Raw genomic sequence first — 13,265 nt, 5'->3', positions numbered from 1 at the left:
GAGCACCACACTCATGAGGCACAGGAAGTGGGGTCCTCTCCAATTCCCCGCACTCCCGGCAGGTGTAGCCGAGGAAGAACATTTGAAGGCAGGAGAGGATGGCATCCCGGCACGGAACACACATAGGCAGCCAGCAGGCAGAGATTTATTTCCACAACCCCTGCCTCCAAGGATCTGTTAGTCTGGGGGAGGGGGGCTGAAGGCAGCTGGACCCAGAAGTTTAGGTCTCCACCCTCCACCTGCTCCCACAACGGGAAGACCACCAGAAACAAGGGTGTCCTGGCCCCCTGGCCCAGGCCCAGCACCAGCCAAACTCCCTGCTCTAAACCTGGCCCAGGGAGCGATGGCCAGGGATGTGGGTCAGGCCGGCTCCCCCTTCCCCTCTGTCTCCTCCTCCTCCTCGGCCCCTGCTGTGGCCGGGATGCCCTCCTCGTCCCACGGCGGTTCAGACCCTGGATCTGGTGCACACAGGGGTACCCCCATGGCCTCCGGGTGCTTGCGCTTGGCATGGCGCCGGAGCGTGTTGGCCTCTGTAAAGCGCAGCCGGCAGATGGGGCACTGGTACGGGCGCTCTCCCGAGTGCACGCGGTGGTGGTGCGCCAGCTCGCCCGCCTCGCGGAAGCGGCGGGGGCACAGCGGGCAGCGGAAGGGCCGCAGGCCGGCATGGATGTTGCAGTGCCGCCGCAGGTGGCTGGAGCGCTTGAAGGTCTTGCCGCAAACCTTGCACTGGTGTGGCTTCAGCTCTGAGTGCGAGATACTGTGGCGCTCCAGGTCAGAGAGGTAGGGGAAGGCCCGCAGGCACACTGGGCAGAAGTGTGGGGCCTTCCTGGGGCCGGAGCCCTGAGGCCCAGCCGCTGACCCTTCAGAGACTGTATAGGGCACACCCTGATCATCGATCAGGAGGAGGTCGTTGCCGCCACTGCTGCCTACTGGGGCTGCCACGCCCTGCACCTGCACCAGTGGGGGCTCCTGCCCTGACTTGGGGGGGCGGCCCCGCTTGCGAGGGAGGGAGGAGGCCTTGAGTGTCCGATGTGAGGAGGCGGCTCCCCCAGGACGACGGCCTCGTCGGCCCCGGGGAACAGGAGGAGGTAAGGCCAGAGGTTTCGCTTCCTCCCCGGGCAAAGGCGAAGGCAACGGGTCTGGGCTGGGGGTGTCCATTGAGCAGTGGGGGGCTTGGGTCTGGGCACTGGAGCCAGCTAAGAGGAGAGAGGGGCAGAGTCAGTGCTCACAGGGTCTAGAGCACCCCTGTGTCCCCCAACACCTCGCCCATCCCTCTCTCCAAGTCTCTTGACAAGGGTGTGGCTGACATTCATCCAGATACACAATTTTAGCTATGCTGGTGGGTAAAACAGTGAGATGATCTTGTATCAGCTGATAAACAGGCACTTCCCTGGGCTCCACCGGGCATCCCTATGTCTCCCTAACTGTCCTCCTGGATCTAGAAGTTCAAGATCAACATGAGCTCCCCCCGCCAAAAAAGAAAAAAAAACCTAAAACAAAAAACCTCCTAGAGAGAACAGAGTCCAACTGAGAGCGCAGACCAGTATTGTGATCCTTGCAACGGAGAGCCCGTCAAACTCCAGAGCCACAGAGGCCTCATGAATGTTCTCATCCCTCCCTGTTGACTGGCAGAAGTGGAGAAGGGGTTCCGGAATGGAAAAAAGGGACTGGTCCCAGGTGATATTTGACCCTGACTCCTGGATGAGGAAATATATCCGCGATGTTAAGAGCCTGGGCCCTGGAGTCAGACATCATTCGTTCAAATCTTTACTCTCTGTGTGGCCTTGGGCAAGGTGTTCACTTCTCTAAGCCTTAATCGAGACTTTTGCAAAATGGGACACACAGTTCTATGCACTTGCCCAGACATGCCATGAGTATAATACCCACAAAGTGTTCATACAGAGAAGCTTTCAGGACACATTCGCCATTGTTATCAGGAGCAGCTAAGCCTCACATCAACCCTCTGAATAGGGCATATCTGTCCTATTTTGCAGATGGGGAAACTGAGGCACAGGAAAGCCAAGTCAGTTGCCTAAGTTCCTCTGCCAGTAAATGGCAGGGCCAAAACTGGAAACAGGTCAAACAGGTCTTGCTGACCCGAATGTCCCAGAGAATGGAGAACAAATAGACCCAAGGAGGAAAGGGGACATTATGAGGGCTCAGTCCTGGGTTTGAATTCAGCTCTGCCTATACCTAACAAGTGACTTTGCCTCTCTGAGCCTCTTTCCTCCTCTGAAAAGTGGATATACCAGGGTTGTCAGAAGAATCAAATGAGATAGTGGGCTTTAAAATGCCCCTCGCACACTGCCTGGTGCATAGTAAGCACTCAATATAACTTCACCAGCGCCACCACCATCTTCACAGCGCCCACTCAGATACTGGGAGCATGAGACTGGGGTGTAACGGAGGGGAAAGGGAGAGACAGGTGCAGTGGGAAGCCCCCCTGCACCCCCCCCCCTTTAACAGCCACATAGACTGCGGTCCAGAGAGGAGCAACCACTTTTCCATACGGTTCGCTCCCACGGGGTAGCCTAGTCTAGAAGTCAGGTCTTTGGAACGGTGGAAAGGGGGAGACTGGTCCCCCGACCCTCCCCGTCACCTCGCCCCGGTGCTGGCGCGCTCATCGGTCCCCGAGCTACGAAGCCCGAGCGCGGGGCGGGCCCTGCGGGGGCGGTGGCCAATGAGCGGCGCCGGGTAAGCGGGCGGCGGGGGCTGCCAGGAAGGGGGTCTGCGCGCGCGCGCGCCCGGACGGCTTCGCGGGGCGCGAGCGCGGGAGCAGGAACAGGTGTTGGAGGCGCGCTCCGGGAGCGCGCGGCCCGGCCTCCCCTACCCCCACAACCCCCATCCCGCCTGCGCCCCCCGCCTCTCGGGTACCTCATTTGCATGTCGCCGGGGCTTGCGAGTGTGCGCGCGCGCGCGCGCGCGCGGGGGCGACGGGGCCGGCGCGTGGGAAGGGGAGGGGGTGAGGGGGCCCTGCCCCTCGGCGGCGGCGAGGCGGGGGCGGCGGCGCGCGGAACCGGCCCCGCCCCTCGGAGAAGCGCCTGGCCCCTCCCTTCCTGCCCTTCCCTCCCGCCTGCGTGCCCGCGGGAAACAAAGGGGACTCGCTGGGTCCTAAGGACCGGTCACGGCCACGCCAGCAAGCCGCGCCTGCGCACCGGCGGCCCTGGTGTGTCCCCAGTGGGAAATAACCGAGCACCACATCCCCAACCACCTCGAAACGCCTTTCCTCTCACAAAGCACACATTCGGGTGACCCAATCAAAGACAGATACCGAACGATGAGGAGCGGGAAAATGGCTGCCCAGTGCCCGTAATTAACATGGCACCGGACAGGCTTCGAAGCCCATGGAGGGCTAAGTGGATAAGATGGTGCCGGTTTTTTCCAGCTCTGTATTGCAGTTGGCGCACTTCGCTTTCTTTTTTTCCCTAGTCCAACTGTACATCCTAATCAGGGGGAGTCCGAGCCTGTGAAAAAGAAATAGTATCTGCTCTCATTTACGTTAGCATCGCCTAGTGTCGCCACGAAGGAGAAGAAGCCGTGCTCTCAGCTCCTTGCCCTTAGTCTGCATGGCGCCGTGCGTGTCCCTAAGCCCCGCCCCTTCCCGCTGCCCTCACCCAAGATGGCGCTGGCCTGGCTTCTTCAACCTCCAGGGCTGGGAAAGGAAAGGGAAAGAGGTAGAAGGGAGGGGATGAGGAAGGGGAGCAAGAGGGCGGGAGAAAGGGGGAGTACGGCAGGGGAAGGGAGTTGAGGCGGAAGTCGAGGGGCCCCCCGGGTGGAAGTGACGCTACCCCCGCTGCCCAAAATGTCGGCGCCCAGAGGGAGGTGTAAGTAATTAAAGAGGAAAGCCGACGGACTTCCCCGGCCTCCTGGGGCCTTCCCGGGTCTCCAAGACCCAACGCTCCGTACGAGCGAGGTGGACTCGCCTGGCCCCGGGGCCTGCCCGACCTGCCCCCCTACCAGGCGCCCAGGGCTGCACCTTTTAGGGGCAGGGGGAGGGGCACAAAAGGCCGGCTCTCGGGGCCTGGGGCCTGGAGTGGACTGGGCATGGGGGGGGCCCCAGCTCCTCAGGCTGCGGGGTGGAGGAGGCGGGGCCTAGTGGCTGCTGGGGCGGAGCAAAGGTTGGGAGGAGCCTGAGTTGGGCGGAGCTTAGAGTGGAAGTGGGAGGGGCGTGGAGGAGGGAGAGTGGATAGAAAATGGGAGGGGCTTGGGCAAAGTGGTGGGGTTTGATAAAGGGGCGTGGCTCAGAAGGAATGGTGGGTAGGCCCTGGATTGAGGGGTGGAAGGAAACTCATTGAGGCTGGTTGGGGAAACGGAGCCTAGGAAGCAGGAGAGAGGAGTTTAGAGTAGAAGGGGTGGAGTTTGTCTGGGGTATGGCTTAGAGAAGTAGGTAGGCCTAGCGAGGGGGGCGGAGTTTAAGGGTGTAATTTGAAGGGGTTTAATGCAACTGTCAGGTCCTTATAATGAATGTGGAAAGGACTTGCAGGGGATGGGAAGAGACTTCGTAGAGAAGGCCTGAGAAGGTGACGGGAGTCCAGTGGATGGTCTTAGAAAGGATGTGGCTTCTTTAAAGGAAAAATTGGGTGGAGTTTTGGAAGTGGGTCTTAGTGGAGCCGAGAGGGGCTTAGTGAAGTCAAGTAACTTAGCAAGCATGGTAGGACTTAAGGAGGAAACCAGGAAGAACTTACGGGATAATAGTCATCCAAACAGCTTACTTGTTGCGTCTTTGCTGTGCACCAGCTTAAGTAGGCACGAAACATTTATTGCCACTGTTTTACTTAGTTCTCGCCACCGCTCTATGAGGTAGGTACTACTATTCCCATTTTGCAGATGAAGAGTTTTTGTTATCTGATGTTACAGGACTAGTTCTGGTCTCCCTGCAAGGATGACTCCAGTGTGCTTAGTCCCAAATCTTTGCCCTCCCATTTGCTAAGTGATCATCCTGGAAGAGGAGTGGGAGGAGCTCAGAGGGGAGTGGAAGGGCCTTTTGGAGGGAAAAGGGCTTGGCAAAGAATACAAGATGCTTAGGGAACAGTGTAGGGGCTTTGAAGGGAGTAGGAAGAATGGGAGAGGCTTAAATTACAGCGGGAGGGGCACCGAGAGGAGTGGCCGCGCATTGGCGAAGAGGGGGAGAGGCTTAAAAACGCTCCGTGGAGTGAGGAGACTGGGAAGTGATTAGGAAGATTGCCAGAGGAGTGGAGCAGAGGGAGAAGGGTTTCTAAGAGAGTAGGAGGATTTTAAAGAACAATGAGAGGGGCTTAGAGAGGTGGGCAGTGGGAGGCTTTCCCAGGGGACAGGTGGTGGGTCTGGGAGCCTGGGAGGAGAGGGCTGATGGGGACCCTATCCCCTCACCTGCTCCTCTGTCTCCTCCCTACTCCAGAGAGAGCCCCCACACACCACTGTATTCCCCGCCACTATGGATGACGTCCCGACCCCAACCCCTGCACCAGCACCGCCCGCCGCTGCCGCCCCCCGGGTCCCATTTCACTGCAGTGAATGTGGCAAGAGTTTCCGCTACCGCTCAGACCTGCGGCGCCACTTTGCCCGACACACAGCGCTCAAGCCCCACGCGTGTCCGCGCTGCGGCAAGGGCTTCAAGCACAGCTTCAACCTAGCCAACCACCTGCGCTCGCATACCGGGGAGCGGCCCTACCGCTGCTCCGCCTGCCCCAAGGGGTTCCGCGACTCCACCGGCCTGCTGCACCACCAGGTGAGTCCCACAGGCTGGCCCCAGGCTGGCCTCCCTGGTCTGGACTGCGCTGGGATCCCGCGCCCCACTGTGCTCTGGGCAAAAGGAAGCTGGCCCAAGGCCTAGGCAGCCGCCTCCTGCCATTAGAAAATGTCCGTCGCTCCCCACCAAAGCACCCTGACCCTTGAAAGCATGCGGTGTTTCTCATTCAGTCCCCACCAAGCCACCAACTAGAACATTCATAGTAAATTTCCCCATCTATGGGCTCCTCCCCTCCCCCTTCTCCCTGCCAGTATCCCACGTGCACGCACCAGCATCTGCAATCTAGTGTTTATCCTTTCCTTCCTTACCTTTTTAAGAAATAGGTTCATCAGGTATATATTTAATTCCTTTATTCAGTGGTTATCAGGTATATACTTAATTCCTTTATTCAGTGACTATCAACTTTCCCTGCACCAAACGGCTGTGTTGCCAAGGCAAGAGCAAATTCCATGCCTTCAGAGAACTTACTTTCCTTTGGAGGTGGTCAGTAGCCAAGTAGACAAGAAGCAAGAAAGCAAGTATGCAGGCAAGAATGTCCTGGAAAAAGATAAGTGTTAGGAAGGACATTTTAAGAAACAAAAAAATACTGGCCGGACACAGTGGCTCACGCCTGTAATCCCAGCACTTTGAGAGGCCAAGGTGGGCAGATCTTGAGGTCAAGAGATCGAGACCATCCTGGCCAACATGGTGAAACCCCATCACTACTAAAAATACAAAAATTAGCCAGGTGTGGTGGCGTGCACCTGTAATCCCAGCTACTTGGGAGGCTGAGGCAGGAGACTCCCCTGAACCCGGGAGGTAGAGGTTGCAGTGAGGCGAGATTGTACCACTGCACTCCAACCTGGGTGATAGAACGAGACTCAGTCTTCAAACAGACAGACAGACAAACAATACAAATCAATGTGTGAGAGTAAAGAGAGGAGAGCTATGGACTACTTCAGACAGGGTGGGGAAGGTTAGGGCAGGTGATACTTGAGCCGACCTGTAGTAAGCCTCCCTGCGAAGAGCATTCCAGGCAGCAGGAACAGCAAGTACAAAGGCCCTGAGGAAGGAAGGAGTGTGCTGTATTCTAAGAAGCGATGGGAGACTGTGGGGTTGGGGTGGAAGGAGGTGAGGTGGAAGATGGGATGGGCTGGGTCACACTCTTATCTATGTGCCAGACACTTGCACAACCAGGGTGAAGAAAACCAGACATCTACCGATGGTCTTTCACACTTGGCTGTCCTCTCTGTCCCCATGCCTCTGCCTTGGTCAGGACTTCACATCCTGAATGTTGGCCCCAGCTTTCTCAGTGGTCTTCCTCCCTCCTGTCTCTCTCCCTCACATCCAGCCTTTGCATCTGTCGCAGAGTGACCAGGTGACTCCTCCTTAAATCCCTTGATCTTTAGGTTGAAAGGGGAGCTCCTTAGTTGATGCAACTATTCACAGCCCCCGAGGCCTCATCCCTGCCCACCAGTAGGTTGTGATTCAACTGAACCATTTCATGAGTACCTACTGTATTTAGGTACAGTGCTAGGCTCTCTGGGGAAAAAAAATTAGCTAAGGGAACAAAACAGATACAGTCCACCCCTTGTATGGCCTCGAGTCAAATGTGGGAGATGTGAACTGAACAACCAGGTTAATCAACGTTAGGTTGCAGCTGAGACATCTGAGGATGGAGGATAACCATATTCTGAGACTCATGCAAGAGAGATCTGAAGCAGTCTGGATCGGGGATGGGGTCAGGGATGGTTTTCCAGAGAAAAAGGTGAGGAATCATCTGCCTCTGGGGTCTGAGGCTTTCTGGATCCAGGGAACAAGATGTGTACTTTCAAGGAAGCAAAGCAGGCTTTGGAGGAACTGGAGGAAGGCCAGTGTGACTGGAGCACGGAGAAGCAGAAAGAGTGTGGCTCAGGAGAAGTCTGGAGAATGCTGGACCCTGGAAATACAGCTGTGAGCAAAACCAACGTGGTCGTTATTTTCATCGTCCTTAGCTGGTGGGGAGACAGACAACACTCAAGTTAGATGTAGACACTAAGTGTTCTATGAGCCATAGGCTTTAAAGGAGGAGGGTGGAAGAGGATCACTGATGAGCCAGGGGGCCAGATTCGGGGAAGGGTTTCCAAGGAGCGACAGATAAATAGACCTACAAGCATTCCAGGCAGTGAGAACAGCATGTACAAGGGCCCTGGGACCAGCATAACCTTGTTGTGTTAGAAAGAGTAGAGAGAGAATGAATTTAGCGACAAAGAGGATAGAGATCTCTACACCCACACTTTACAGCAGGGACATCCTGTCTGGAGCCAGAAAGGCAAATGAACATCACTCCCTGTTCCTTCTTCAGGTCTGTGCCCCTGGCAGACATTACTAATCAAGCACTGCACTCTTTCTCATCCAGCCTCACCCTTCTCCTCACAGGTCTCCGGAAGACATTACCACACTCACAAATCTCTCTCTGCTATTCCAAAATCTTAAATCAACAAGCACAAATATCAGTACAAAAAACCTCTCTAAGGCACAGTTTTACGCAGTCTACAAGCCTGGCAACGCTTCAGAAAAAAAGTACAGGCTCCTGGACTCCCTCCTGGGAGATTCAATTCCCTAGATTTGGAAGTGATTCCCTGGATCTGTATGTGTGAAAAGCATTCAGTGAGAGATGCTCTGAGCAGTAGCCAGATTTGGTTCAAAATCACTTCTCTGCCCTAATACACCTAAAGGCTGTATTCAGCTCATGATAACTGGCTCGGGGTAGCGGGGCTTGACAAGGGAAAAGACCACACTACCAGGGCCGGCTGAGCTGTCACTTTAGAGCTGCACTGTCCAGTATAGCCATTAGCCACAGATAGTGATTTATTTATTTATTTATTTTTGAGACTGAGTCTCGCTCTGTCGCCCAGGCTAGAGTGCAGTGGTGTGATCTCGGCTCAGTGCATCCTCCACCTCCCGGGTTCAAGCGATTCTTCTACCTCAGCCTCCTGAGTGGCTGGGACTACAGGTGCCCACCACCAGACCCGGGTGATTTTTGTATATTTAGTAAAGGCAGGGTTTCACCATGTTGATCAGGTTGGTCTCGAACTCCTGACCTCAAATGATCCACCCACTTTGGCCTCCCAAAGTGCTGGGATTACAGATGTGAGCCACCGCGCCCGGCCGTGGTTTGTTTTTTTGTTTGTTTGTTTGTTTTTGAGACACAGTCTCACCCTGTCATGCAGGCTGTAGTGTGGTGGCATGATCACGGCTTACTGCAGCCTCAAACTGCTTGGCTCAGCCTCCCGAGTAGCTGGACCACAGAAGCATGCCGTGTCCAGCTAGCAAAATTATTTGTAGGGACAAGGTTTCCTTGCGTTGCCTGGGCTGGTCTCGGACACCTAGGCTTATGCAATCCCAGAGTGCTGGAATTACAGACGTGAGCCACCATGCCCAGCCAGGACATGGCCTTTTTAAGGACTGAAAGAATTCTACCGTGACCCCAAGCAGAGAGTGATATGACGAGCATTTCCCTAGATCATGGCCCTGTAGATGTGACAGAGAGCTTGTGCCATATCCCCCTGGGAGTCCAGGAATCCGCTGTCCGGGCTAGGTTCTCGGCCCTGACGTTGTGCCCTTCTTCCTGCACTCCCAGGTCGTCCACACTGGTGAGAAACCCTACTGCTGCCTGGTCTGCGAGCTCCGCTTCTCCTCACGCTCCAGCCTGGGCCGCCACCTCAAGCGCCAGCACCGCGGGGTTCTCCCCTCTCCCCTGCAGCCCGGCCCTGGCCTGCCCGCCTTGAGTGCGCCCTGCTCCGTCTGCTGCAATGTGGGGCCCTGCTCGGTGTGCGGGGGCGCGGGGACCGGCGGTGGAGAGGGCCCCGAGGGGGCAGGCGCAGGTCTGGGCAGCTGGGGGCTGGCAGAGGCGGCAGCTGCAGCCGCGGCCTCCTTGCCCCCATTTGCGTGCGGCGCCTGCGCGCGGCGCTTCGACCACGGCCGGGAGCTGGCGGCCCACTGGGCGGCGCACACCGACGTGAAGCCCTTCAAGTGCCCGCGCTGCGAGCGCGACTTCAACGCACCCGCGCTGCTGGAGCGGCACAAGCTGACGCACGACTTGCAGGGCCCGGGCGCGCCCCCAGCGCAGGGCTGGGCCGCGGGGGCAGGTGCAGGGCCCGAGACGGCGAGCAAAAGCGCCGCTGCGGAGGCGGGCGACGCTCCTCCGACCTCGGACGGCAGGCTGCTCCTGGGCCCCGCGGGGGGCGGCGTGCCCAAGCTCGGGGGGCTGCTCCCTGAGGGCGGTGGGGAGGCGCCTGCACCTGCAGCGGCCGCTGAGCCCTCGGAAGACACCCTGTACCAGTGCGACTGCGGGACCTTCTTCGCGTCGGCCGCGGCCCTGGCCAGCCACCTGGAGGCCCATTCGGGCCCGGCCACCTACGGCTGCGGCCACTGCGGGGCTCTGTACGCGGCGCTGGCCGCCTTGGAGGAGCATCGGCGGGTCAGCCACGGCGAGGGTGGCGCGGAGGAGGCGGCGGCCGCGGCCCGGGAAGGGGAGCCGGCGTCCGGGGAGCCCCCGTCTGGCTCTGGCCGCGGCAAGAAGATCTTCGGCTGCTCCGAGTGCGAGAAGCTGTTCCGCTCGCCGCGAGACCTGGAGCGGCACGTGCTGGTGCACACTGGCGAGAAGCCGTTCCCGTGCCTGGAGTGCGGCAAGTTCTTCCGCCACGAGTGCTACCTCAAGCGCCACCGGCTGCTGCATGGCACCGAGCGGCCCTTCCCCTGCCACATCTGCGGCAAGGGCTTCATCACGCTCAGCAACCTCTCCAGGCACCTGAAGCTGCACCGGGGCATGGACTGACTGCCAGGCCGTGCCCTGCCCTCCACCCAGCCACCTGGACTCGGCCTGGACCAGGGGACCTCAGTACTGCGAGTGAGGCCCCGGCCCTCCAAATCCAAATCCAGACACAGGCCCTGAAATGAGGGGACCCTGACTGGAGAAGTCGAGGCCACCAGAAACCCACACAGGCCCCAGAGCTGGGGGACCACAAACAAACAGGGTCCTTAGCTGGGGCAGGGGAACCCAAATCTACGGAGAGACTCCTGAGCCTGAGGTCCCTGAAATGAGTGTGGGTAGCCCTAAGTCCCCAGGACATGGGAACTTTGCAGTGAGCAATGGGTCTCCACAAGTACCTCTCATCTTGAGGGCCCTAATAATAAAAGATGGGCACCTGCCCCACCAAGGGAAGACTGCCCCATTCCCTGAGAGCCATCATTCCCAACGACCTTGATCTGGAGAATGTGGAGGGAACATGTCCCTGAATTTTCCTAGATCTCCAAATGCTACCCACCAGAGTCACTGATGACCCCAGAAAACGGATATAGCCGAAATCTGCCTTTCCCCGTTTTCATTCCCTGTACTGAAAGAGGGACCAGGGTAGATGCCCCCTGCCCTCTAATCCCCCCTCCCTGACTGTGGAATGGATCGACCTTAATGATCTTCCCCACCCCCAAACACTAGAATAGACTGGCCTGAAATACCCTTGTCCAGTAGGATGGACTGATCTGTATGCACACACCCCCATCACATGGAATGGGCTGGTCTAGGCTGTGGCCTGCACCCCACCTTCCTTAGAGTGAATAGGGCAGATACTCCTCCCTTTTCCTGTAGCGTGTGGACCGGTCCACGCCATTCTTTGTCCTGTGAACTCATCTGAGTGGGAAGTGGCGGACACTGGGGTTTCCCTCCCTCTCTCCGTGGCACCCATTGGTCTTTCCATCTCTGTTGGTTTGTCTGTCTCTGTCTTCCTCCCGACCCCAAGGGGAAGGGGGCACTTGGCTAGGGGGTGTCCCTGTGAGCCTAGACCTCGTCCCCTCGTCCCTCTCCCCAGTGTTTCCAGGACCCCCAATAAACCTTGTCCTGTCAGTCGCTGACGCCTCATTTTCTGATCGTTGGCTCCAGGGGGGATGGGGAATGTCTTAGGAAAGACCACCTAAATACAGACAGGTCCTCGTCTTCTCCTGAGAAGTTTCAAAGCTTTGAATAGTACATGACCTTTAAAATTAGAGTCGGTTTAGGCCAGGCTCGGTGGCTCATGCTTATAATCCCAGCACTTGGGGAGGCCGAGGCGGGCGGATAACCTGAGGTCAGGAGTTCAAGACCGTGCCTGGCCAACATGGCGAAACCCCGTTTCTACTAAAAATACAAAAATTAGCCGGGTGTGATGGCACATTCCTGTAATCCCAGCTACTCGGGAGGCTGAGGCAGGAGGATCTCTTGAACCTGGGAGGCAGAGGTTGCAGTGAGCCAAGATCACACCACTGCACTCCAGCCTGAGGGACAGAGCGAGACTCCATTTCAAAACTAAATAAATAAATAAATAAATAAAATTAGAGTTGGTTTCAATCAAAATGAGCCCCGTCCCTTAAATACATGATCCACCTCCAACAGATAGACACGCCCCCTAGAAACTAGACACGCCCTTTAGAAGCCACCAGCCTTATAGGACACACCCCTTGGAAACCAAACTGCCTCATTACAGGCATGTCCGAGAAGAGGCCTCGCCCCTTAGACGCTGCCTTAGACCCTACACCAAACCCCAATAATAGGACCTGTTGATCAGAGAACTGGGGGTGGAGGTGCCTTCAGACTGTCTCCTGCACACTGCATTGCGTTCCTGTACTGAGGGCTTATTCTGAGTCAGGCACTGAAACTCCCTGTGGGGATCATCCTGGCCCTCCTGGGGTTTACGTTCTGTCGTGTGGGCAACCGGCATGGAGAAAAGAGGAATCAAATAAATGCAGAAAATAATTTCAGATCGTCATGAGCATTCTGAAGGCAATAGGGAAGGGTGGTAAGAAAGTGAATGGCCACCTTACTCACTTTCTATGCCACCTTAGATGGGGTGGTCCACGTGGGCTTCTCGGTGGAGGTGGCATTTGATCTGAGCCCTGAAGGGTAAGGGTGAGCAAGGACCGGCCAGGAGAATGCCCAAATGGACACAGGAGGAAAGTGAGCTCAGGGAGGGAAGGATGAGATGAGGTTAACAGGTAGGTAGAGGTCACATCACAGCGAGCCAGGCAAGCCAAAATAGGTGTTTGACTGTGTTCTCTGGGCGATGGGAAGCAAAGTGTTCATCGAGGAGGGAAGGGACCACCCCTGCACCTTATCGAAATCCCTGTGTCTGATGAGTGGAAACGAAGCTGCAGGACGCAGAGTCAGGAGACTGTAGCGCTCCTGCAGTCCGGGAGAAACTTGTGGGATCCTAAACCAGAGTGACGAACAGAAATCATGCCTGTAACCCCAGCACTTTAGGAGGCCGAGGTGGGAGAATCGGTTGAGCCCAGGAGTTTGAGACCAGCCTAGGCAACATAGTGAGACCCTGTCTCTACTAAACATAACAAAATAAAACAAAAGAAAGAAATGGGTGGATTTCAGATGAACTCTGGAGTATGAATGCAGAGGACTGGTTGTGTGCATGTGTGTATTGGTTGGGGGTGAGTGTAATGGGAAGGGAGAAATCAGGAGTAAATGGTTGAGTGGTGGCATTTTTCATTAAGACCAGAAAACTGGGGGAGGACACGTTTAAGTAGGGGTTTA

General features: G+C 56.8%; 2 protein-coding genes across 6 annotated transcripts; one reads left to right on the top strand and one right to left on the bottom strand.

The window, feature by feature from the left end:
• Nucleotides 1-129: 129 nt before the first annotated feature.
• On the bottom strand, nt 130-1,158 carry ZNF524 (zinc finger protein 524). Its single transcript, XM_028839855.2, has one exon. It carries the CDS (start codon nt 1,156-1,158, stop codon nt 361-363), a length of 798 nt encoding a protein of 265 aa, XP_028695688.1. The 3' UTR covers nt 130-360.
• Nucleotides 1,159-3,568: 2,410 nt separating this feature from the next.
• Nucleotides 3,569-11,594, top strand: FIZ1 (FLT3 interacting zinc finger 1). 5 transcript variants are annotated; one of them, XM_077981909.1, is made up of 4 exons: nt 3,613-3,674; nt 4,738-4,800; nt 5,378-5,707; nt 9,330-11,594. In XM_077981909.1, the coding sequence occupies exons 3-4, from the start codon at nt 5,414-5,416 to the stop codon at nt 10,524-10,526; spliced, it is 1,491 nt and encodes a 496-aa protein (XP_077838035.1). In that variant the 5' UTR covers nt 3,613-3,674; nt 4,738-4,800; nt 5,378-5,413; the 3' UTR covers nt 10,527-11,594. The 5 variants fall into 5 exon arrangements, with proteins under 5 accessions (XP_028695687.2, XP_077838035.1, XP_077838034.1 ...); XM_077981908.1 differs by lacking the exon at nt 3,613-3,674 and adding an exon at nt 3,793-3,824; XM_028839854.2 differs by lacking the exon at nt 4,738-4,800 and having other exon boundaries at nt 3,569-3,674.
• Nucleotides 11,595-13,265: the final 1,671 nt, after the last annotated feature.

The sequence above is a fragment of the Macaca mulatta genome, chromosome 19 (genome assembly GCF_049350105.2).
Source record: "Macaca mulatta isolate MMU2019108-1 chromosome 19, T2T-MMU8v2.0, whole genome shotgun sequence".
In the NCBI taxonomy this organism is placed as follows: domain Eukaryota; kingdom Metazoa; phylum Chordata; class Mammalia; order Primates; family Cercopithecidae; genus Macaca; species Macaca mulatta.
The sequence above is the reverse complement of the archived record's forward strand: the minus strand, read 5'-3'. Positions and strand labels throughout refer to the sequence as shown.

Coding starts and splice junctions, on each gene's coding strand:
- ZNF524 (XM_028839855.2), bottom strand. CDS start 1,158: ATGGACACCCCCAGCCCAGACCCGTTGCCTTCGCCTTTGCCCGGGGAG.
- FIZ1 (XM_028839854.2), top strand. CDS start 5,414: ATGGATGACGTCCCGACCCCAACCCCTGCACCAGCACCGCCCGCCGCT. Junction 5,708..9,329: donor CCGGCCTGCTGCACCACCAG/GTGAGTCCCACA, acceptor CTGCACTCCCAG/GTCGTCCACACTGGTGAGAA.